The sequence below is a fragment of the Orcinus orca genome, chromosome 2, assembly GCF_937001465.1.
Source record: "Orcinus orca chromosome 2, mOrcOrc1.1, whole genome shotgun sequence".
NCBI classification, from domain to species: domain Eukaryota; kingdom Metazoa; phylum Chordata; class Mammalia; order Artiodactyla; family Delphinidae; genus Orcinus; species Orcinus orca.
In genome coordinates, this window is record NC_064560.1 from 91,422,464 (window position 1) to 91,444,915 (window position 22,452).

Genomic DNA, 22,452 nt, shown 5'->3' on the forward strand with positions numbered 1-22,452 from the left:
AACATTTATGTGGATGAGTTTAGGGAAAGCGGCCGAAAGATGCTGTGAAGTCCTTCTAGCTTTATAATGAGTTATACCTGTACACATCCACCCAGTTACCAGAGTGGTGCATAAAATAATACCTCCTCCCATCAATGTTCTAATTTGAAATTTAAAGCTTGTTAACTCTATCCTTAATCTATCTACTCTAACCCTCTACCCATCTGCCAAATTAACTCTCTTCCCTTTGGTAGTTATCTGTAGATACCTTTCTTCCCACCACACCCTCTCCCAAGACTGGAAGCTCCCTGAGAACAGATACCACATCTTACTCACCTCTCTATATATTCCATTTCCTTCCCGCTCTCGAACCTAGCCCAATGACTTGGCACATACTAAGTGTCTGATAAGTGATAGTCATTATTCTGGTTGTTATTATATGGTAGTAACACACACACACACACACACACACACACACACACTCATTTGGTACCTTTAATAAGTTATATTTGAGAAAACCTCAGACTTCAAGTTTGACCACACTCACGATTCCAAGTTATAATTATTTTTCTTAATAAATACTTCTTAAACTTCTGCTACAGTCAAATGCAAACTATGGAGCCCTAGTCTCTACTTTCCCCAGATTTTATAGAACATGGCTTCAGCCAATGATTCTAAACTTTAATAACATCCTCCCAAGTCTAAGAATTCATGCACTCAAGTGGCAATTAAGAATACTGCAGAATGGGACTAAAGCTGAAATACATCCCCCCCAAAATAAACTGACTAAGATCAGTCCAGTTGAAAACAAAATATTAGCCTCTACCATTTCCTGAGTGATGACCATGTGCCACGCACTGTGCTAAATGCTATTACTTAGTATCCTGATCTAATCCTCACAGTAACTATCCCGCTGTGGGTATACCCTGTGGGGGAAAGTTACTCCTGATACATAAAGAAAACTAAGGTACGAACCTTGTTCAAAGTCTGTCTGTCTTACACACATACTTTTTTTTTCTGGAAAACATCTGGACCCCTGATATTGCCATAAATGGTCCCAATTTAATATTTGCAATTATTATAAAAACAGAAATGACCAAACAATGCTCAGGCAATGTTTCTCCACAGATATTCCATTATGTCATGCAACTTAAAATAATAACATTTTGATTCAATGCATTTACAAAACACCTTTCATCCAAGAAACAAACTGTGATTCCTTAATACAACTTCATCAATCTTCTTAACACCAGAGGTAGATAGATGGAAAATTTAATCATCCTAATTTTATAGAAGGAGAAAGCCAGAATGTTTAGGAAAGGCCGTGCCTTGGCAGTGGGACGTGAATTCAGTAACTATGGTTTAGGAACACCATGTGGATTAGTAAGCTCAGTTTAATAAACATATCCACCTAAGGCAAAGACCAATTCATGCTTTGAGAGTAACAGAGGATAAAACTGATTTTATTCATTATGTCAATATCTGGCTATGAACTTTGGTAAAAAATTATATTTATATATCCTGGCAATTTCTTTGTGCCCCAGTTTACTCAATGTTTTATTTTTATTTATTTATTTATTGGCTGCATTGGGTCTTTGTTGTTGCACACGTGCTCTCTCTAGTTGTGCCGAGCAGGGCTACCCTTCGTTGTGGTGCGTGGGCTTCTCATTGCAGTGGCTTCTCTTATTGCGGACCACAGGCTCTATGCACGCAGGCTCAGTAGTTGTGGCTCACGGGCTCTAGAGCGCAGGCGCAGTAGCTGTGGTGCACGGGCATAGTTGCTCCACGGCATGTGGGATCTTCCTGGACCAGGGCTCGAACCCGCGTCCCCTGCATTGGCAGGCGGATCTTTTTCTTTTTTTAAACATCTTTATTGGAGTATAATTGCTTTACAATGGTGTGTTAGTTTCTGCTTTATAACAAAGTGAATCAGCTATACATATACACATATCCCCCTTATCTCCTCCCTCCTGTGTCTCCCTCCCACCCTCCCTATCCCACACCTCAAGGTGGTCACAAAGCCCCAAGCTGATCTCCCTGTGCTATGCGGCTGCTTCCCACTAGCTACCTATTTTACATTTGGTAGTGTATATATGTCCATGTCACTCTCTCACTTCGTCCCAGCTTACCCTTCCCCCTCCCCGTGTCCTCAAGTCCATTCTCTACGTCTGCATCTTTATCCTGTACTACCCTTAGGTTTTTCAGGAAAAAAAAATTTATTTTTTTGATTCCATATATATGTGTTAGCATACAGTATTTGTTTTTCTCTTTCTGACTTACTTCTCTCTGTATGACAGACAAAAGGTCCATCCACCTCACTACAAATAACTCAATTTTGTTTCCTTTTATGGCTGAGTAATATTCCATTGTATATCTGTGCCACACCTTCTTTATCCATTCATCTGTCAATGGAAACTTAGGTTGCTTCCATGTCCTGACTATTATAAATAGTGCTGTAATGAACATTGTGGTACATGATTCTTTTTGAATTATGGTTTTCTCAGGGTATAGGCCCAGTAGTGGGATTGCTGGGTCATATGGTAGTTCTATTTTTAGTTTTTTAAGGAAGCTCCATACTGTTCTCCAGTGGCTGTATCAATTTACATTCCCACCAACAGTGCAAGAGGGTTCCCTCTTCTCCACACCCTTTCCAGCATTTACTGTGTGTAGATTTTTGGATGATGGCCATTCTGACTGGTGTGAGGTGATACCTCATTGTAGTTTTGATTTGCATTTCTCTAATGATTAGTGATGTTGAGCATCCTTTCATGTGTTTGTTGACAATCTGTATATCTTCTTTGGAGAAATATCTATTTAGGTCTTCTGCCTATTTTTGGATTGCGTTGTTTGTTTTTTGATATTGAGCTGCATGAGCTGCTTGTAAATTTTGGAGATTAATCCTTTGTCAGTTGCTTCATTTGCAAATATTTTCTCCCATTCTAGGGTTGTCTTTTCGTCTTGTTTATGGTTTCCTTTCCTGTGCAAAGCTTTTAAGTTTCATTAGGTCCCATTTGTTTTTTGTTTTTGTTTTTGTTGTTGTTTTTGTTTTTTTTGCAGTACTTGGGCCTCTCACTGTTGTGGCTTCTCCCGTGGCGGAGCACAGGCTCTGGACGTGCAGGCTCAGCGGCCATGGCTCATGGGCCCAGCCACTCCACAGCTTGTGGGATCTTCCCAGACCGGGGCACGAACCCGTGTCCCCTGCATCGGCAGGTGGACTCTCAACCACTGCGCCACCAGGGAAGCCCAGGTCCCATTTGTTTTTGTTTTTATTTCCATTTCTCTAGGAGGTGGGTCAAAAAGGATCTTGCTGTGATTTATGTCACGGAGTGTTCTTCCTATGTTTTCCTCTAAGAGTTTTATACTGTCTGGCCTTACATTTAGGTCTTTAATCCATTTTGAGTTTATTTTTGTGTATGGTGTTAGGGAGCGTTTTAATTTCATTCTTTTACATGTAGCTGTCCAGTTTTCCCAGCACCACTTATTGAAGAAGCTGTCTTTTCTCCATTGTATATTCTTGCCTCCTTCATCAAAGATAAGGTGACCATATGTGCGTGGGTTTATCTCTGGGCTTTCTATCCTGTTCCATTGATCTATATTTCTGTTTTTGTGCCAGTACCATACTGTCTTGATTACTGTAGCTTTGTAGTATAGTCTGAAGTCTGGTAGCCTGATTCCTCCAGCTCCATTTTTCTTTCTCAAGATTGCTTTGGCTATTCGGGGTCTTTTGTGTTTCCATACAAACTGTGAAATTTTTTGTTCTAGTTCTATGAAAAATGCCATTGGTAGTTTGATAGGGATTGCACTTAATCTGTAGATTGCTTTGGGTACTAGAGTCATTTTCACAATGTTGATTCTTCCAATCCAAGAATGTGGTACATCTCTCCATCTGTTGTATCATCTTTAATTTCTTTCATCAGTGTCTTAGTTTTCTGCATACAGGTCTTTTTTCTCCTTAGGTAGGTTTATTCCTATTTTATTCTTTTTGTTGCAATGGTAAACGGGAGTGTTTCCTTGATTTCTCTTTCAGATTTTTCATCACTAGTGTATAGGAATGCAAGAGATTTCTGTGCATTAATTTTGTATCCTGCTACTTTACCAAATTCATTGATTAGCTCTAGTAGTTTTCTGGTAGCATCTTTAGGATTTGGCAGGTGGATTCTTAACCACTGCGCCACCAGGGAAGTCCCTCAATGTTTTATTTATCTGCATGGTCACAGTGACTTGAACTATCCAAAAATCACTTTTAAAAACACTTTAAAATTTTAATGTGATACAAATGACATTTTAAGGGGACACTGAGATACCCAAAGAAGAGTAAAAGGGTGAGGGGACCAGAAATAATGTTGTATCAGAAAAGCTGAATGAGTTTGGAGAATTTAATTCAGAGACAAGATTTAAAGGGAATATAAATTCATTTGTCCACTCATTTATTCAGGAATTACCGACTATCACCTATGTGCCAAGCATCCTGCTGGGAACTGAGGATTCAACAATGAATACATCTGAGTAGTATCCCATTTATATATGTACCATATCTTCTTTATCCATTCAAAACCGTAATGGAAAAAAATATATAAAAGAATATATATATATGTATACATATATATATCTAACTGAATCACTTTGCTGTACAACAGAAATTAACCCATTGTAAATCAACTATACTTCAATAAAATAAAATAAACAATGAATATGCTACAGTCACTGCCCTCAAGGAGTACAGAATCTATTGGGGGACAGGAGTGATTATAATACAATGTGTTAACCACTACAGTAAAAGCAAGCACAGGGAGATATTGGGAATTCATAGAAGGAGTACCTGGCGTAGACTGGGAGGTGGGCAATAATCAGGAACAGTTTTCAGAAGAAGATAACATCTTTGTTCATCAAAGATGACGAAGGTTAGCCGGAATGAAGGCAAAGAAGGGAATGGATTAAAAGAAGAAAGCAGGAAAGAGGCAGCAGTGGATGTGAAGGCCCAGTAGTGAGACGAAATGTGATCCATTAAGGGGACCATGTATTCATCAGCAAAGCTGAACCATCAGTTGGAAGGGGGGAGTGGCAGGCTAGGGGGCTAGAGTGAGCAGAGGACCCACACATGGCAGGCCATGGTTCACCTGCTGTGGAGGGTACAGTTTGTCCTGAAGGTTGTGAGGAGCAGTAAAGGGGGGAATGATGGGTTCAGAACATGCACTAGCAAGACCACTCTGGCTGCAGTGTGGAGGAGGGACTGCAATGGGGCAACACGGGAGGTTACAGCAGTAATCTAGGGAGCCTGATCTACCTTTTCAACAACAGAGATGCTGGCAAGTAGACAGACTCCACAGTGATTCAGAAAGTAGAACCTATAAATGGAGGGACTGACTGGATGTGGGGTTGAGGGAGACCCAGGAAGCAGTGAATGATGCCTGGTGGGTCCCCTGGAGTTAGCATCCGGGTGGACGTGGGAGAATTTACTGAGACAGGAAACCCAGGAGAAGAAGTATGTCTGGAGGGAAGATGACTAGTAGAGCTATTACCTAGAAGAGGGAACAGCCCTGTTCTGAGGGCTAAACTCAATCTTTACGAGTGGGTGCTAAAGGGACACAAATCTCAGCTCACAAAAAGAACGTTCTGAGACATAGCTACATGAACATGGAACGGGTGCCTCAGCCAACAAAGTGCATTCCTGCCACAGGGCTGTTCAGGAAGAGCCTGGATGACCATCTGGCAAGGAGTGGGGAGTCGGGCACCTAAGGAGAGCAGCATTAGATGGGGGCCTCTCCTTCTCATGCTTCACACCACAGGCAAGAGTCTTCTATAAACAACGAGCTGGCCATGGCACTCTGTTGAAAGTCGTCTAACAGCTTGCCAATACACTGAGGGGAAAGCTCAAACACCAGGCCCCAGGAGCCAGCTCCTGTCACCTCCTTTTCTCCTATCACTCCTACTGTTCTCCCCACCTTTCCATTCCCTCCCCCAGCCCAGCACCCCTCCCTGGGCTCCAGCCTAACTGGCCTTCTTCTGAACACATGGAGCTCCTTTTCCACCCAAGGGCCTTCACTTACTCTCCCCACCCTCTGAAATGCCCTTCTCTGGCTCTTGATGTGGCTAGGTATTTCTCATCCTTCAGGCCCAAGTGGAATGCCACTCTCCCCTGGGCACCCCGTCCAAATCTAAACACAATCCTGCCCAGTGTTCTCTCACTTCAAAATCTGCTTGTTTCCTTCATAACACTAATTATAAAGTATAATTATTTGTATACTGGGGGGAGGTGGTCTGTATGCCTATGAGACAGCGAGCTCCAGAGGATAAGGACCACATTGTATTCCTAGTGGGTAGGACAGCACTGAATAAATAGGAGGCATTCGATAAATACTTTTGATTAGTTATCAATATGGGGCACAGAACATGGCCAACCTAGGGTGGCATATTAAAATCACCTGTAGGACTTTTTCAAACTGCATTCCTCCCATAACAAAAATCACTTCTGGAGCAAACTACCATTACTATTTGGGAGGCTGTCATATCCCTAAAGGAAGATGCTGCAACAAAGGGCTGAGAACTACTAGATCAGATAGTCTCCTTCCAGCCCAAAGATGTTATAATACTCTGTGAATATAAATGATAGTTTTTAAAAAGCCAAGCTAATTCACTTTGGTTTTGGTTAAAACCAAATCTGAGAGAGTTGAAAAGTTATCCTGCTGCTTCTCTGCCTTACTGTCTTTTTCAACTCCATCCTGCTTTTTATACCACGATGAACTTTGACCTAAAACACCAGGAAAAGTCCTTGTTTTCACTCAAGGCTAATAGTCAGTCTGTCTGAATAACATTTTTTCTAGAAGTAGTGGTAATAATTAGAGGCCCTGCCCTCTTCGAGCTGAATGTAACAAATGACCCTCAGTCCCCATGCCTCTACTCGGCGGACATGGCTCTCATGCCCAACAAGCATGAAAAGAGAAGCCTCAGAGCATCGCCTGGCAGGGCCAAGCACTTGGATGAGGACTAAAAGACCTACCCCTCAGGACCACAAGACAGGTGATCCACTGGTGAATAACCAGTGGATGTATTTTAATACAGAATAAATTGTTTAAGAAGGAAACACACTCTAAGAGTAGTGTGTTCATAGCAGGAAAGCTGTGCGTAAGATATACTGACACTATAATAAAGCAATCAAGGAAGTGACTTTTGGGGAGGGGACAGGAGAGTAGAGAGAGAGTCAGAAGGAGAGACTTTAAATTACCTGCAGTAAAGCCCAGTGGCAAAAGAACCAAGACACTGGGTGGAGGGGGTAAGGAGGGGCACGGAAGGGAAAGTAGAAGTCTAAGCTACATCTCAGCAGATAAGGGCTGTGCAAACACTGACTACTGCCCTAAACCCAGAGACCTGGGCACACAATGGAAGCGTGATCCGGCTCAACGATGGCTTTTCAGTCACCAGTGTGAATACATACACACAGAGCAATCACCTTCAAGTGTCATCTTCAAGTACAGTAATAAGATGTTAACCAGCTGAATAACTGAATATGTAACAAATATGATCTAGAATTCTTTCAGCTTAAGCAGGTCCTTCTACTTGAGAACCTTAATCTTCTGGAAGTAAGTTCTCAGGTCTGTCAGAAGAACACTTTGAAGAGGCTCAAGTCTTTAGTATCCATCCCGGTATGGGACAATGTTAGCATGAATTAATGAAAATTATCTTCCTTCTGTAATAGCTCAATCTCTTGTGCACCAAAGATACATAAATGGACAACTTGGCTGGTCAATTTAAATTTCACCATATTACTCTTTCCTTGCCTCCTTCTGGGAAAGATATCAGTGAAGCATGACACTGCCAAAAGATGGACAAGCAAAACAAAAATAATAAGCATTATACAAACCAGATCATCAAAGCATGGAAACAGTCAACGGCACTGAATCTTTGTTTCTGCATAATCTGGAGACTGAAGGAAAACCATTCCACAGACCAAAATAAACAGTTCAACATGTCTAATTTTATCTTTCTCTATGAGGTCCTTTCTTTTCAGTCAATACAGAGCTAGGGTTACTTAACTGGTCAGATTTCTTTTTAGCCACATACACACTTTTGAGGTCTTATAAAAAAAAGAGATGTCATCCCACAAGCCTCTTCTTCACTCCCAACTATGTAGATATTCACGCTCAGAGGCACATGTCACTCGCTCGCTCTCACCTATTGCTTGGAAGTGAATCTGAGACTGCTGGGCTGCTGTGTTGAGAGGATCCAGCCCGGGTATTCACCTACAAGTAAAGAAAGGATCTTGATCAGTCTGTGTTCTGAGGACACAGTTCTAATTAACCTGTAATTTGCCACAAATTTCTCATTTCACTATGAAGGTTAATTAGCTTTTTACTAGACAGACCCATGGTTGGAGTCTATTCAGTATATAGGTTATAAAAACTGTACAACCTGTATATTACATAATACTTTGTTCCTGTCATTATTCAAATACTTAAATAGTGCTGAAAAAGGGAGAGATAAACTGGGGACATTTTCAATTCACTGTCTAGAATTGAAGTCAATTCTAGTGAAAAAATTCAGTTCACTGTTTTTTTGTTTTATATAAAAAACAGTATGTTCAAAAAAGTATATTAAGAATACATCTAAGGGTTAGTAGTGAACCTCACGATATCATACCCCTTCAGCTTTAAAACCAGGCAGAACATTGCAGAATGTTTCTTATTCACTGAAAAATGAGGTCCAAGTAATTAAATATAAAACGCTTGAGTCTAATACAATAGCCAGTTTTTCTTTTAAATGTAAAGCCTTAAGCAGAAATCCAGAATTCAAAATATGCAGAACAATGAAAGGACATTAAATAGATATATGTTTCTAGCATAAACATGTCAAAAGAAGAGGGGGGTATTCTGTGTGCAATATGCTTATGTGCTTAATTAATCACTGAAATGAAGTCTCTATTTTTACTCAAGTAAATCTTTGTGGAGACCAGTACCCAGGATCATCCTGAAGAAACAGACCAACAAAAGAATTCCAAATAATAATTTTTTTTAAATATGGCATCAAAACCCCAATATGTACACATATTGAACAAATACTAATGAATCCCCCTCCACAACCCATTTAAAAAAAAAAAAAGGAACGCTTGTCAGAGCTTGAGAAAGTGCAGTTTTATTTGACATTTCAATAAGTGGAACACAGCATTACAAATCCATCTAACTTTACTGAAACAATTATTGAAATTCGTACCTTCAGGCCATGTATGTTCCGTTCCCCAGGAGGCTTGCAGGCTGAAACAGTAATTGACTAAATTGTAGAACACATCAGGGCCATTTACAAATTTGCTCAAAATGAATCGTTTAAAAAGAAATGAGGGTGACACCAAAATTAGCAGAGAGAAATGATTGAAAAGTGGCTCCCAAGACCCAAAGTGGGAATTATGAACCAGGGTTTTTAACTTGCAGGAGTGAGCATTTATAAATGCAAAGAGCTTTCTGACACCACCTCATATAAATTCCAATTTCTGCTTAAAACATATAAAAATCAAGTTAACTGAGCTAAAATGATTAGATTCCTTTCATAATTCAAATTTCTGCCATCATCTTTCCTCACTCTATTACATTGTATATCTGTTATCACTTAATACTACAATGAAAATAGCTGGGGTTTTTGGAGGGGAGTGGGAGGAGGATCTTTTAACGCCAAAACAATTGCTAGAGATTCTAAGATGAAATATTTAAGTTTGAACATCAGTTTGCAAAGCAGTAAGCAGTCAAATTTGTTAGAATACCGATATACCATTAATTTCATGACATTTCTTGCAAATCTTGACATTTGCTAACATTTAAGTCTAAACATAAAGCAGTACCAGCGAAAATAATATTAATTTCCTGACACCATCTTGAGTTACAGGTTAGTACTTTTCCAATTCAGCAAATGCTTCTTCATCAAATGTTAAAAAAAATAAAGTGCTTCCTGCCCATGTTATAGGCTGCTTCCATCTGAAAACTACAGTGTCCTACATATTATATGTTAAGGGGCCGTCAATTTTGATTGATTGTTTGGGAAAGGATGAATTTGATTTTTTTTTTTTTTTTTTGCTCCTTTCTCAGATGTACATGTATTTTCCTCTGTTTCTGACAAGAAATCGAGCTGTTTAATAAGAAGATGTGGCTAATAATTACAAAGCACATCAGGTGCTTTAGGTTTGTGTATATCAAATACATTCAAAGTCATTATGTTATTTTCCTTAAAAAAAAATCTAAACCTCAATAAAGGATTTTTATTTGTTTTTCTAAAATACGTTAAAATTAAGACTCCAAATCCTCTTTCCTAAAGATGGAAATTAACTTTTTGAACAAAACAACAGTCACATACATCTGATGCTTGGTCCTTTAGGGACCATTAATACTTCCTAAGACAACACTTCAGAGCATTTCCTCTGAAGTAGCCAGTGCATTATAAACTTCATTTAGTAAGAAAGTGGCTAACTAAGGAATTAGAGACAGGCATCAACTCTTATCTCCTACCTTAACATCTGCCTAGTTCCTCAACTGGCTTCTTAAATCTTTATGACTGGAAATCTAAACAGTACTCAAGGGACTTCCCTGGTGGCACAGTGGTTAAGAATCCACCTGCCAATGCAGGAGACACGGGTTCGAGCCCTAATCCTGGAAGATCCCAGATGCCGCAGAGCAGCTGAGCCCGGGTGCCACAACTACTGAGCCTGCGCTCTAGAGCCCGCGTGCCACAACTACTGAAGCCCACGTGCCTAGAGGCTGTGCTCTGCAACAAGAGAAGCCACCGCAATGAGAAGCCAGCGCACCGCAACGAAGAGTAGCCCCCACTCACCACAAGAGAAAGCCCGCGCGCATCAACGAAGACCCAATGCAGCCAAAAATTAATTAATTAAAAAATAAAATAAAAAGTAAACAGTATTCAAAAAAACCCAGTAGCCTCATATTTCCTAAAGTTGTGGAGTCAGAAGTTACTGTAAAGCTACTGAATTTTCATACTTATTAATAGTTAACATATCTTATAACTACAAAGAGAATTAGCCCTGAGCTGGGAGCTACTATCCAATGCAATTGTGCCACTTGGAATGAGAAGACCTGATGTTAGAAGAGAATTGTTTTCTCCTGTCCTCTGATTTGCTCAGTCTAGAGATTCTTTTTCACATGGGGCCTGACCACAGAATCTAAGAATCTAAGGTCTGAGAGTCTCTAACCAACTCAGTAGACCCAGGCAATATACCCAATGTCTATACTCTAACTGTAAAAATCTGTATAACCTCTAAATTTATATAAATCTTACATAAAATTTTATATATATTTAGAGATTTATGTAAACTTATATGAAAAATAAAATTGCATAAAATCTATACTTCGTGTAGATAAATAAGCAAAAAACTGTAGAAAACTAAGGACATAGAACAGTATGCACAAAACCACACAGATAGGGAGACTGAGTCTCATATTTAAAAAAATTTAAATTTAGCGTGGAACAACTGTATTTAATAATTTATTGGAGACTAATAGGTTCTGTCCTAGGACTACATGTGACACTCAAATGTCACATATTTTCTTTAAGAATCTCCTCCCTACAATATACTCTTCTCCACACTCCTACCAAGCCCTCCAAACTACCCCCATGCACACTCTACTAATATTTTAACCTACATAAGACCATATAGCCCTTCTACTCTAAGCAAATTACAACTTAAACAAAATTCTTATTCAAAGGGTATATTAACCACTTAAAAATTGTGACTCTGAAGTTACTTAACATCTCTGAACCTTAATATTCTCAAGTATAAAATGGAAGCAATAATAATAGGCATGACTGTTGGGAGAACTAGAAATGGTGACACACAAAGCAGTATTAGTGTCTGAACAGAGAAGATGGCTAAAAATGGCTGTTATTATCATGGGAGGGGCACAATGATATGGACAGGGACACTGACAGGGGCTGTTCACAAGATAAAAGAAAACAAACAGAACTTAGAAAGATTCTGGATGAAGAGAAGTAAATACTTTCTGGAAAAAAAGAAAAAATGAAGGCCCTCAGCATTAGAATTATAATTCTCCAGGATACTTTCTGGGGTTTGCTACAAAAGAGCTATAAAGTCATCCAGTAGGAAAGCAATGAATGGAAATTTCCAGCTGGTAAAAAAAATACTCCTTGTGGAGAAACAATTTTGAAACTTGCCCAAATTCTCTGGTTATTGAAAATATTAAGAAATAATCTGCACCCTGTTCTTGGCTTAATACACAGAAATGGCAACATTTTCTTTCTTTTTTTTTTGCTGTACGCGGGCCTCTCACTGTTGTGGCCTCTCCCGTTGCAGAGCACAGGCTCCAGACGCGCAGGCTCAGCGGCCATGGCTCACGGGCCTAGCCGCTCCGCGGCATGTGGGATCTTCCCGGACCGGGGCACGAACCCGTGTCCCCTGCATCGGCAGGCGGACTCTCAACCACTGCGCCACCAGGGAAGCCCTCTTTTTTTTAGTTTTTAGTCTTCAGGTGCAACAGAACTGAAATAATCATAATCTTGTTTCAGACACGCTATCAATGGCCCAATTTTACTTACTTACTTAGGTCTTTGATAAGTTATTATTAATAATGTACTAAATACTCCTAATGCCACTGCCCATGTTAATGCTAGAAGAACAGCATTACTCTTGAACCCAGATCTTCTCATGCGCTGGAGACTATCAGTGCAAAGAGGAGTCTACTGGTTAATTGAGCTATTCAAACTTCAGAGAGTTACAGGTAATGAAAGTCTAGAATGCTTAATTGGAAAACCCATACCATGATTATTTGTACAGTATCAGTTAACGAAGGTAAGTTTAACTTTTAATTATTTCAATTAAGCTATTTCTAGAAGACTTACTTAGAGAATTTTCTTATCTGTTCCATCAGTTAGAAAACACAGATTTCCAAGTGGGGCAATGTATAATGGGTGAAAGACTTAATGGTTTATATAATTAAACTGTTCTTTTTCACCATTATTCAAATTTTCAGGGAACATTTATATAGAGCTGAGCAATCATATCTGATACAAGGCTAGTACTACCAAACCTAAAGGGAAAAACAAATGATTTAACCAGGTGATTCACCAAGGGTCACTCTCATTAGCTCATATTTTTGGAAACTTAACAATCGAATTCCTATTTATGAGGATTTTCAATTATTTAGAAAATGTCTCCCCCCGAAATCAAGCACCAAACATTCCACCAAAATATCGCTCTTAAAACCCCCCAGTAAATCTTGGTTTCTGCACTAGCTGAAAGCTTTCTACTCAATAGCAGCTCTGGCTACCATCATGAGCCACAATTTATAAATATCCAAAATTAAAGCCATTCATTTGCCTTGGCTTAGAAACCATGTGGACCCCCAAAGAGTTCTTTAAGCGAATGTAAGTATGTACTTCAAAAACGAAAACCAATCTAGTTAGTTTAATTTACTCTAGTAAATTAGATATTCTATCTGCCATAACTATAATACAGCCTGCAATCCCCACGATAATGAATACTTCTTTTGTTTTTTCAAATTAAGAGCTAAACATCATGTTATGTGCATTTAAACCTTTGGAAAACATAACTGTTGATGAAACAGTTTACTGAAATAATCATTGTTGATTAGAATTTGTTCAACATTACCTCTTGGAAATATCTGCAGAGGCTCTATTAACTGTCCATTTACTTGCTGTTCCATTACTGTGGAATAATACTGCAAAGAGATTATAGAAAGAGATTACTCAGTAATGTATGAATACTGGAACAGACACTTACGGCTTGTTTAATTCATAGTACTTTTGTAAACTACTGGTATATACATATCAACCTCGAGAATTCTTTTTCCCTATTTGCACATCAATAGGACTACAGTGAATACTCAGGACTAAAAGTCCAGTATAGTGTTATCCTCCATATTGTCATTTATCTTTAAGAGTAAAAAATGTTGATTAAGATTTTACGTTAGTATCTGATCTCTAGAAATGTTCTGAAAATGACATATACTAAAAATGACACAAGAACTTCCCTGGCGGTCCAATGGTTAAGACTTCACCTTCCAATGCAGGGGGTGCAGGTTCGATCCCTGGTTGGGGAGCTAAGATCCCACATGCCTCATGGCCAAAAAACCAAAACATAAAACAAAAACGGTCCATGGGGGCTTCCCTGGTGGCGCAGTGGTTGAGAGTCCGCCTGCTGATGCAGGGGACACGGGTTCGTGCCCCGGTCTGGGAGGATCCCACATGCCGCGGAGCGGCTGGGCCCGTGAGCCATGGCCGCTGAGCCTGCGTGTCCGGAGCCTATGCTCCGCAACAGAAGAGGCCACAACAGTGAGAACCCCGCGTACCGCAAAAAAAAACCAAAAAACAAAAACGGTCCATGTTTAAAAAAAAAAAAAAAGAATCTTATAAAAAATAATTTTTAAATAAATTAAAATGACACAAAAAGCATTTTAGTAGAAATTTCTCAAATTGCCTTTTGTTCTTTTTCCCTGGATTTTACAAAGCAAAATGGAGACACCTCACATTTAGCTTGGACCTATACGCCAGTCAGTTAATCAAACATTATTCATATTTGTGTATAAAATGTACAGATAATGGAAATCAAAATCACAGAGACTGTGGAACAAGGAAACAAGATATGATCCATCCAAAGATGACAGGATTAATATGATAAAAAGATAGCCCAGTTTCAAGCAAACATACCTTCACGTTTTAGTCTTCTAAATACTTTAGTATAGCTCAAACTTCACTTTAAAAATCTGGGCATGAAAAATTAAGTTCCAAGTTCAAAAAGCTTTCATACTCCATCATAAACAAGTTCATTCAGTAGGCTGTATCACGGTCTATCCCCATTTTCTTTAATATCCTAATTGGTGAGCATATGTCCACCTAACTTGCATGTGGCTTCTATGCCCTAACTTTTTTTTTTTTTTTTTTTTGGCTGCACCACATGGCATGCGGGATCTTAGTTCCCTGACCAGGGATTGAACCCGCGGCCCCTGCATTGGAAGCACGGAGTCTTAACCACTGTACGGCCAGGGAAGTCCTTGTCCTAACTGTTTTTTAACACTTGACAAACAACAGTGATGTTCTTGGTGGAAAATATCAACGATGAAAACCACTGATTTTGTGTTGTGAGGGGCTCTCACAGAGCAGAATTCCCCTTTAATACTTGTTGTTTCTATATTAAAAAACATAAGCACATTTTCTACTTAACTATCATATTTTCAGAAAATTCCTCCTGGATAATCATTATTTGCTGACATTCTTTAAAAGTTTCTTTCTAAAAAATATGTACATATATCTTCCTATTGCTTTTATGTAATAATTAAAATTATTACAAGATCAAGTTTATTTTTCCCTTATAAATAAAGGGGAGTTATAAAATTCTACATCATCTTTAGAATCACAAGTTAACAAGTCTAAGGCTCTTCGCCCTAAAAACGAAGTGAAAGTGTATTTTTGATGGCTATGGACTGATATAAGTATACCCTGCCTTCTGAAGACATTCAAACTGTATAGGAAACTGATCCTCTCCTTCTATAGATGTAAAAACTTATACACATAAAGCATAAATATGTGTGATACGCTCTCTGGAATACATACTAAGGCAAATGTCTTTCAGGAAACTATATTCCTTAAAATCACAGAAATATCGTTCTCGCCATTACTCAAGCAGTGATGACAAGTAAATGAAATATCAATCATGTAGGCTGTCAACCTTTTGGGACAGCAATAACTGTTAACAAGTAGTCTGGAAAAATTGTCCGAAAATGACTTGTCCTCAGCACACAAGTATTTGAGGTTTCATGGAAAATTAAGATGCCAGTGGCTATTTGGAACATTGCTCAGGTATTCTTTTTAATGGGAAATTTGCCGGTTATTGATCCACAGCATGTACCCTCTTGCTTCTGGAAGGCTGCAAGCAACTTTCCAATCAGTGGCTGTCAAAAAAATTACTGCCTTTTTATACTGATACAAGACAACAGCAGTGGTGGTGTTCTCCTATAGTTAATGCTTTTCTTTAATTAACTGCTATGTACAATAGGTTAGTAATTTCAGTTACTACTTTACCACAATCCTAGAAATCAAAACAAATAAAATATCCTTATGCTTTATCTAACAAATTATTTACAGAGTTGTGTGAAACTGGCGCTTGGGGTCAAGTTTGAAAACAAATAACCTCCAATGTAAAGGGTCAGAACAGGTGCAAGGCATTTTTTTCCTACTATAAAACCTTGCATGCATGAAATTGACCTGTTTTCCAACTTTATTTATTTACCTCACAAAATATATAAATAAAAATGGTTTCCCTTTCATTTCAAATCAACTGGGAAACTATATATAGTTTTATAATCATTGGAGGAACTTTTTAGCAATCTAAAAACATCTCTTTGTACAGTAATTAACACAGCCACGGTAATGATATTAAGTATGCCACTTGACAGTTTCTCCAAAGCAAGTAGCTAGGATTTGTTTTTTGTTTTGTACAGTTCTTCCAAATCCTAGAAACATTTTCTTCTGCTAAAATACTGGGTTTGATCTGTGTTTGTATTATCAGAGAATTTTGTGTTTCACACACCAAAGTAATTCACCATCACGGACAAACTATAAAGGGTGGTAATTATGGGCCCATGGTATGGGCCCACTCTAGGCAACCGACCTCTCAGGAGCGGGCCTGGTGAGGGTCGGGGGGCCATCAAGGAGGCACTAGGCCTAGGAGCTCAGGCCACTGCTCACAAGGCATTCCCTAAGAAACAAGAATAAAACGTGGGCCATGTGCAGTACCTCCTGGCACAGAGCAGTCCTGATGAGCCACAAGGCCTGTGCTGCCCAGTGAGATGAGCAAGGCACTTAGAGGAGTTACAGGCTCAAACCCTGGGGTCTCAGTACTGGCCACTTCTAGCTGATGATCTCAGTGAAGAAATGCTCACCTCACCTCAGTTTACTCAGCTGTAAAATGAAGGTGGTATGTACCCACAGGATTACTGTGAAACTCACATGAGAAAATATGAGAACACTTAATAAGCTGCAAAGCAAGTTCTTTTTGGATCTTCATTCTCTCTCAGGGTTTTATACATTCTCCCTTTAAGGGGATCTTTCCAATTTTGCTCTAAATACTGATAAAATAAGCAATAATGCCAAAGACAAGGCTTCCACTAGATAAAAACAAAATGAAAAGACAACCAACCAAACCAAACCAAAATCTAAATCTTTTACGCCAATATACTTAATATGGCTTGGACAGAAAAGTAACAAAGTGACCATGATAACGTTAATGGAGCCATAATCTGACATTATCCAAAAAGCTTCTTAGCTTAATCTCTATAATCCTATCCTGGCTTTCATTACCCCTAACACAAAGTCCTGCACATAGTAGGTGTTTGACAAATATTTACTGATTGAAATGGAGTCCAATCCCGATTCTGCCACTTATTAACCTGTATAGTCTTCAGGAAGTCATTTAACCTCACTGAACCTGAGTTTCCTCTGAATGAGGGTAAAGATACCAACTCTATTACATAGGGTTACTGTGAAGCTCAAAATTAAACTGCAGCAATAGAATTAGTGAAGGCATTTGTAAACTGTAATGATTAGTAGTTGAGGAATTTAAAAGTGAACCTCCTAGTAGTGAAACAATATTAAGCACAGCACTTTCTGAGTAGAAGTGTTACGGAATTTAAAAACACAAAAATGATTATGTATAACAAGTACAAACCGAACACGTCTGCACTCAAACTGAACATGTCAGCAGCAGTTATAAAACATATTTTCTCTGGTATCCCTTGTAGAATCCATTACATGCAGTAATTGCAGCAATAATCAATAAGCTAACTGAGTAAAAGATTAATCAGTTTTGTGATTGCTAATGGAATCTCCAGTACCAGACTCAGATTAGTTTCAGAGTCCCTCTGAGATGTTCTTCAAAATCCTTAAACAATTTTAATAAGGATGTGACAAAGTTTAACATAGTTATCCAAATATCTAATTAATTTGAAACAGAGGGCCAGATTGAACAAGGGGATAGCAAGTACAATTTTTGGCTTTGTTCTGTTTGCAAGTTTATCATACAGTGTTCCTATTTGTTATGACCCTAATTCTAACAGCACAACTCAATCAATAATTACATTTTTTTCTTCATGGAAATCTGCCATATAAAAACTTGAATTCCAAAACAGCACAGTTAAACTTTACAAGGCACAAGTTCTCTACTGAAAGGAGAGAAAACAGTGAGAGAGAGATACACAGAAACAACTATCACTTGTTGAATACCTACTGTGTGTTAGGCTCAACACTGAAACCGAGTCCCCCTAAACCCCCTGCCAAGTTTATGATTAACGTCTCCATCCAAAATTTTATTCCCTTTCTTGTCCCGCCCCCATTCCCCTCAGGATTGAGGAGTATCAAAGAAAACGGGGGATTGAAACCAAGCAGGATCCTTCGGGGCCATCCTAGGTACAAAAAAGCCCATCCACATCCCCTGTTTCTTGTTTGTAGAAAAAGGCTTTAGTCTCCTCGGCTTCCCTGAGTTCCAAAGAGCAGACTCAAGCAGTTAACTATTAGGACAACAGAGTCACAGGCCTCCTAGTGCCTCCTCAGGGGATACAGATAACAATCTGATGCAAATCTTTGAGTTGTTCTATAGAAACTAAGACTCCCACCCAGGTGGAGGGAGGATGGTGACTACATGCTGACCACAAGCACTAGACCCCAGACTGGTTGGAACCAGAAGGTTGTGATTCCTTAAACATCACCCTGTTACCTGACCACCAACAAATCAGAAGAAGGTCCACGGGCTGATCATCTTCCTACAACCCTCTCCCCTCACACTGTCTTTAAAAACCTTTGCCTGAAAGCTATGGAGGAGTTCGGGTCTTTGGAGCATGAGCTGCCCATTCTCCTGGCTTTGCTCCCTGCAAATAAACCCTCACTTTGCTGCAAACCCCGCTGTCAGAGTTTGGCTTTCTGCACCTCAGGCACAAGAACCCTTGCTCAGTATCAATACTAGATATTTACATTTATTCATCTAGTTTCTCACAACCCTATCCTATTCTGGGAGTATCATCACCCCTGTTTCACAGATGTAGCAAACGGTTTATCAGTCAACCAAGAAAAATACTTCTTTCATTCTAGTCCATGCACTCAGAACATAAAATGTTTGCTATTTGAGAGTCAAAAGGTAAGTTATCTCCTGTTTCTCGTACCTCAAAACCTTTAACTAAAGCAGGCTACTGGGTGGACTCCTGAGCTGGTGGAAAGCTTCTTCATTCATATCCTGTGTGGGCTAGGCCATGTCACCTGATCTTTCAGAGACTGGGGAAGGCAGCGTGGTGTGATGCAGATACCTGTGCTGGCCGGTGACTTCGCCCTCTTTCTTCAGCAACTCCCCCTGCCTGTCCACATTTTCCTCCTACCTCTCTTACCACTCTACTCAGCTTCCGGTAAGTGATTCTCTCCCCATCCCTTCTTTAAATGCTCACGTTCCCCATGGTTTTTCATCAACCTTCTTTTTATTTTGTACTCTCCTCGAGTTAACTTCAGCCACTTCAAAGGTTTCAATTACCAGTGGAGTCACTGAGACTAATTAGGAGCTGATGAATCACAAACCTTTATTTCCAGCCCAGATTTCTCTCCTAAGATTCGGAACATACACAACTAGTTGTCCAGAGGCCCCTCAAATTCAACAGGTCCCTACCTCTCCCACCCCTCCCTCCTGCCCTAGGCCTGTCTTCCACCACATGGGTTCACTAACCGGGTGAATGAGATCACCATGACCTAGCTTCCCAAACCAGTTATCTGGGAGTCATCCAGACCATCTCTCTTTCCTTCATCCCCACATCTCATCAATCACCAGTCTTATTAACTCTGCATTTTCCCCACTTCTCAAATCCTCAAGCTAGGGCCCTCCATGATCTAGCCCACCTGCCTTCCCAACCTCATCTCATACCCTTTCCCCACTGTCCACGCCACACTAATCATGGGTAGCTCCTCCGGAATGCACCAGGCATCCTTTCACCTGGGCCTTTAAACACTGTTTTCTCTGCTCAAACACCCTTCCCAGTCCCCTTGTCCTCACCTACTCCACCTAGACACCACTCTCTCCAGGAAGCCTTCTCTGTCCCCAAAGCTAGATCAGGTGCTCCTTTTTTGTGCTCACGGAACACCTCATGCTTAGGCATATGACAGCATTTATCACTATGCCTGGTAGCTCTGAGTCTTTCTCATCCTCCCACACCAAACACTGTTTCGTTTTTTGTTAACTTCCCTGACTGGAGCATGAGCTCCTTGAAAAAGTGAACTATATGTTCACTGCACCTCCACCAGCTAGCATAGGGCTTGGCCAGAGAGTTGCCATCCCATAAATATTTAATGTGTGAAAAACTGGCTGTATGAATAAGTGAGCAAATCAGTGAGTGATCGCAGGTCCCAGCTCTACATAGCTGTATGACCTTGAGAAAGGAATACAATTTGTTTGTGCCTCAGTATTCTCGGCTGTAAAAATGAGAAAAATAGCTGCCTTGCTCACCTCATAAAGGTGTTAGGAAGATCAAAATCACAGAAGCTGGTATATGGAAACTTTTTTATAAAGTACTTGAAAAACATCTTAAAATAGGGCACAGGGCTACGAATCTCCCACTTCCAAGCAATAGTACATAGAAGAAAAATGGCCATAACGATAGGGTGACACAGAAACCACTAAACAAGAACACTGAAATGTTTAGACCAAGTACAGAAGCAGAATTTAACTGTTTATCAAGGCTGATTCAGTATCTCCTCCCCTTCCCTCAATTACTACAGTACTATAAATAATAAAATAAGTAAAAGGGTACTATAAGGAACATTGTCTGTTTCTCTTTCTGGAAGTTCATCAAGGGCATGGACCATGTCTTGTGCATTTTATTATCTCTTATGGCAAAGGTATTAACCTGGGGTCTATATGGGCCTGAACTTCTAGGTAAAATGTTGCACTGTGTGAATTTCCTGGGAAAAGAATAAACAACTTTCCTCACATTTTCAAAAAGCCCTGTGTCCCCCAAAATCTAAGAAACTACTGCCGTAGAATGCTTAGCACCATGCCTTACACATAATGGCTGCTCCACAATGTTTAAGGGGAAGGAGGCAAATAGGAATTAATACAGACGTGGTGACTACGTACTCTCATTGGTTATAACTTATTCAGTGGCAAGTCTTACATATCAACTCACATCAAATCAGACTTATTTATTATTCTTCTATACATTTATAACAGAAGGGTTTCTTAAATCTCTCCTTAGCATGCTTTCTAACAGACAACATAAACAGTACAGTATGAGGAATATACTTATAAAGAATAAGCGTGCTGGCTTTTCCCTACTAATGGTAAAATTTTCAAATTCTTGTTTTGTCAATATTGCAAGCATACCCTGTTATATGTAGCTCAGTCAGTAATTACAGCAATAATCAATAAACTAACCAACTATTTGCAGTCCATAGTTAACTTGTTAGTTTTCCTAGTGAAGAACCCAACAATCTTAACTCTGTCAAATGGCTACAAATTCAATTACAACACTACTCAGATGTGCCATCAGTTATACCTCCTTTCAATTACTTCTCATACTTTACATTAGAGGCATCCCCTCTGTGATGCTGGCCTCTTAAGAAGCACACAACTGCTCCAACAGTCGAAAATAACACATGAAGCTAATCTATTCTGAATACCAAATTAATAACTGTATTTACTTACCTGGCTTCAGGTCCTCCCACTCCTCGATAACTCACTGCCCCTGCCTTGAGGTGACTACAGTGTGCACACGCGCTTCCTTAAATGATGCTAGACCAAGGGTCCACATATGGTCATGGATTGATTCGATGATGAGAAAGAAAATCACAATGAAAAGTCTTCCAGTGAAAAGGTCAGCAGGAAACAACTCTGAGGCCTCTTTTATAGGTTAATGTTACTGTACTTACGTATTTACTAGTGATTTAAAAATGAAACAGACAGTAAGTTGGCCAAGTTTGATGATAACACTATTTGTTCTGGACAGTAAAACTGTAAAGGATGTTAGGGAGCTCCAGATGGTCTTCAAAGAATGGAGGTTGGATAGCCAACAGCAGATGAAATTCAACTTGGCTAAGTTTAAGGTGACGTGCACTGGCAGAACGAGTTTAAATTTGTATTCAGCGATGGGTCCAAAACTAGTAGGTTCCTCTCAGCTGAAGCTTTCATAGTCATTACCATCACCATGGTTAGCTTGAGGCATTGTCTACACTGACCTTTCACCTGATTTCTAAGTTGTAGCAATTCTGCCATAGTTCCAAAGTAGGAGAAGTTTAAATAACTTCAGGGAACCTACAACTTAAATAAAACAGGACCATCAGGTCATGCGGCCAGCAGGCCAAACGGAACATTCCCTTACAAATAAACTACTTTATTTAGCCAGTTCCAATAGTGTTCAATAAAGATTCAGCCTACTGCTCAAATGCTGTTAAAAAATAATTGAAAACGTAGTGAGGAATGAGTAA

At 39.6% G+C, this 22,452-nt stretch overlaps 1 protein-coding gene across 13 annotated transcripts in view; it reads right to left on the bottom strand.

The window, feature by feature from the left end:
* Window positions 1-22,452, bottom strand: part of MAP2K5 (mitogen-activated protein kinase kinase 5) — a 267,619-nt gene that overhangs the window by 220,381 nt on the left and 24,786 nt on the right. For 12 of the 13 annotated variants that reach the window (XM_004276230.4, XM_004276229.3, XM_049706939.1 and 9 more), the window contains 3 exons: window positions 13,595-13,664; window positions 9,184-9,224; window positions 8,149-8,216 (listed from right to left, as the gene is read on the bottom strand). In XM_004276230.4, the coding sequence (XP_004276278.1) occupies window positions 8,149-8,216; window positions 9,184-9,224; window positions 13,595-13,664 (179 nt within the window). The remainder of the gene's footprint in view (window positions 1-8,148; window positions 8,217-9,183; window positions 9,225-13,594; window positions 13,665-22,452) is intronic. The other variant, XM_049706946.1, reaches the window with a different exon arrangement.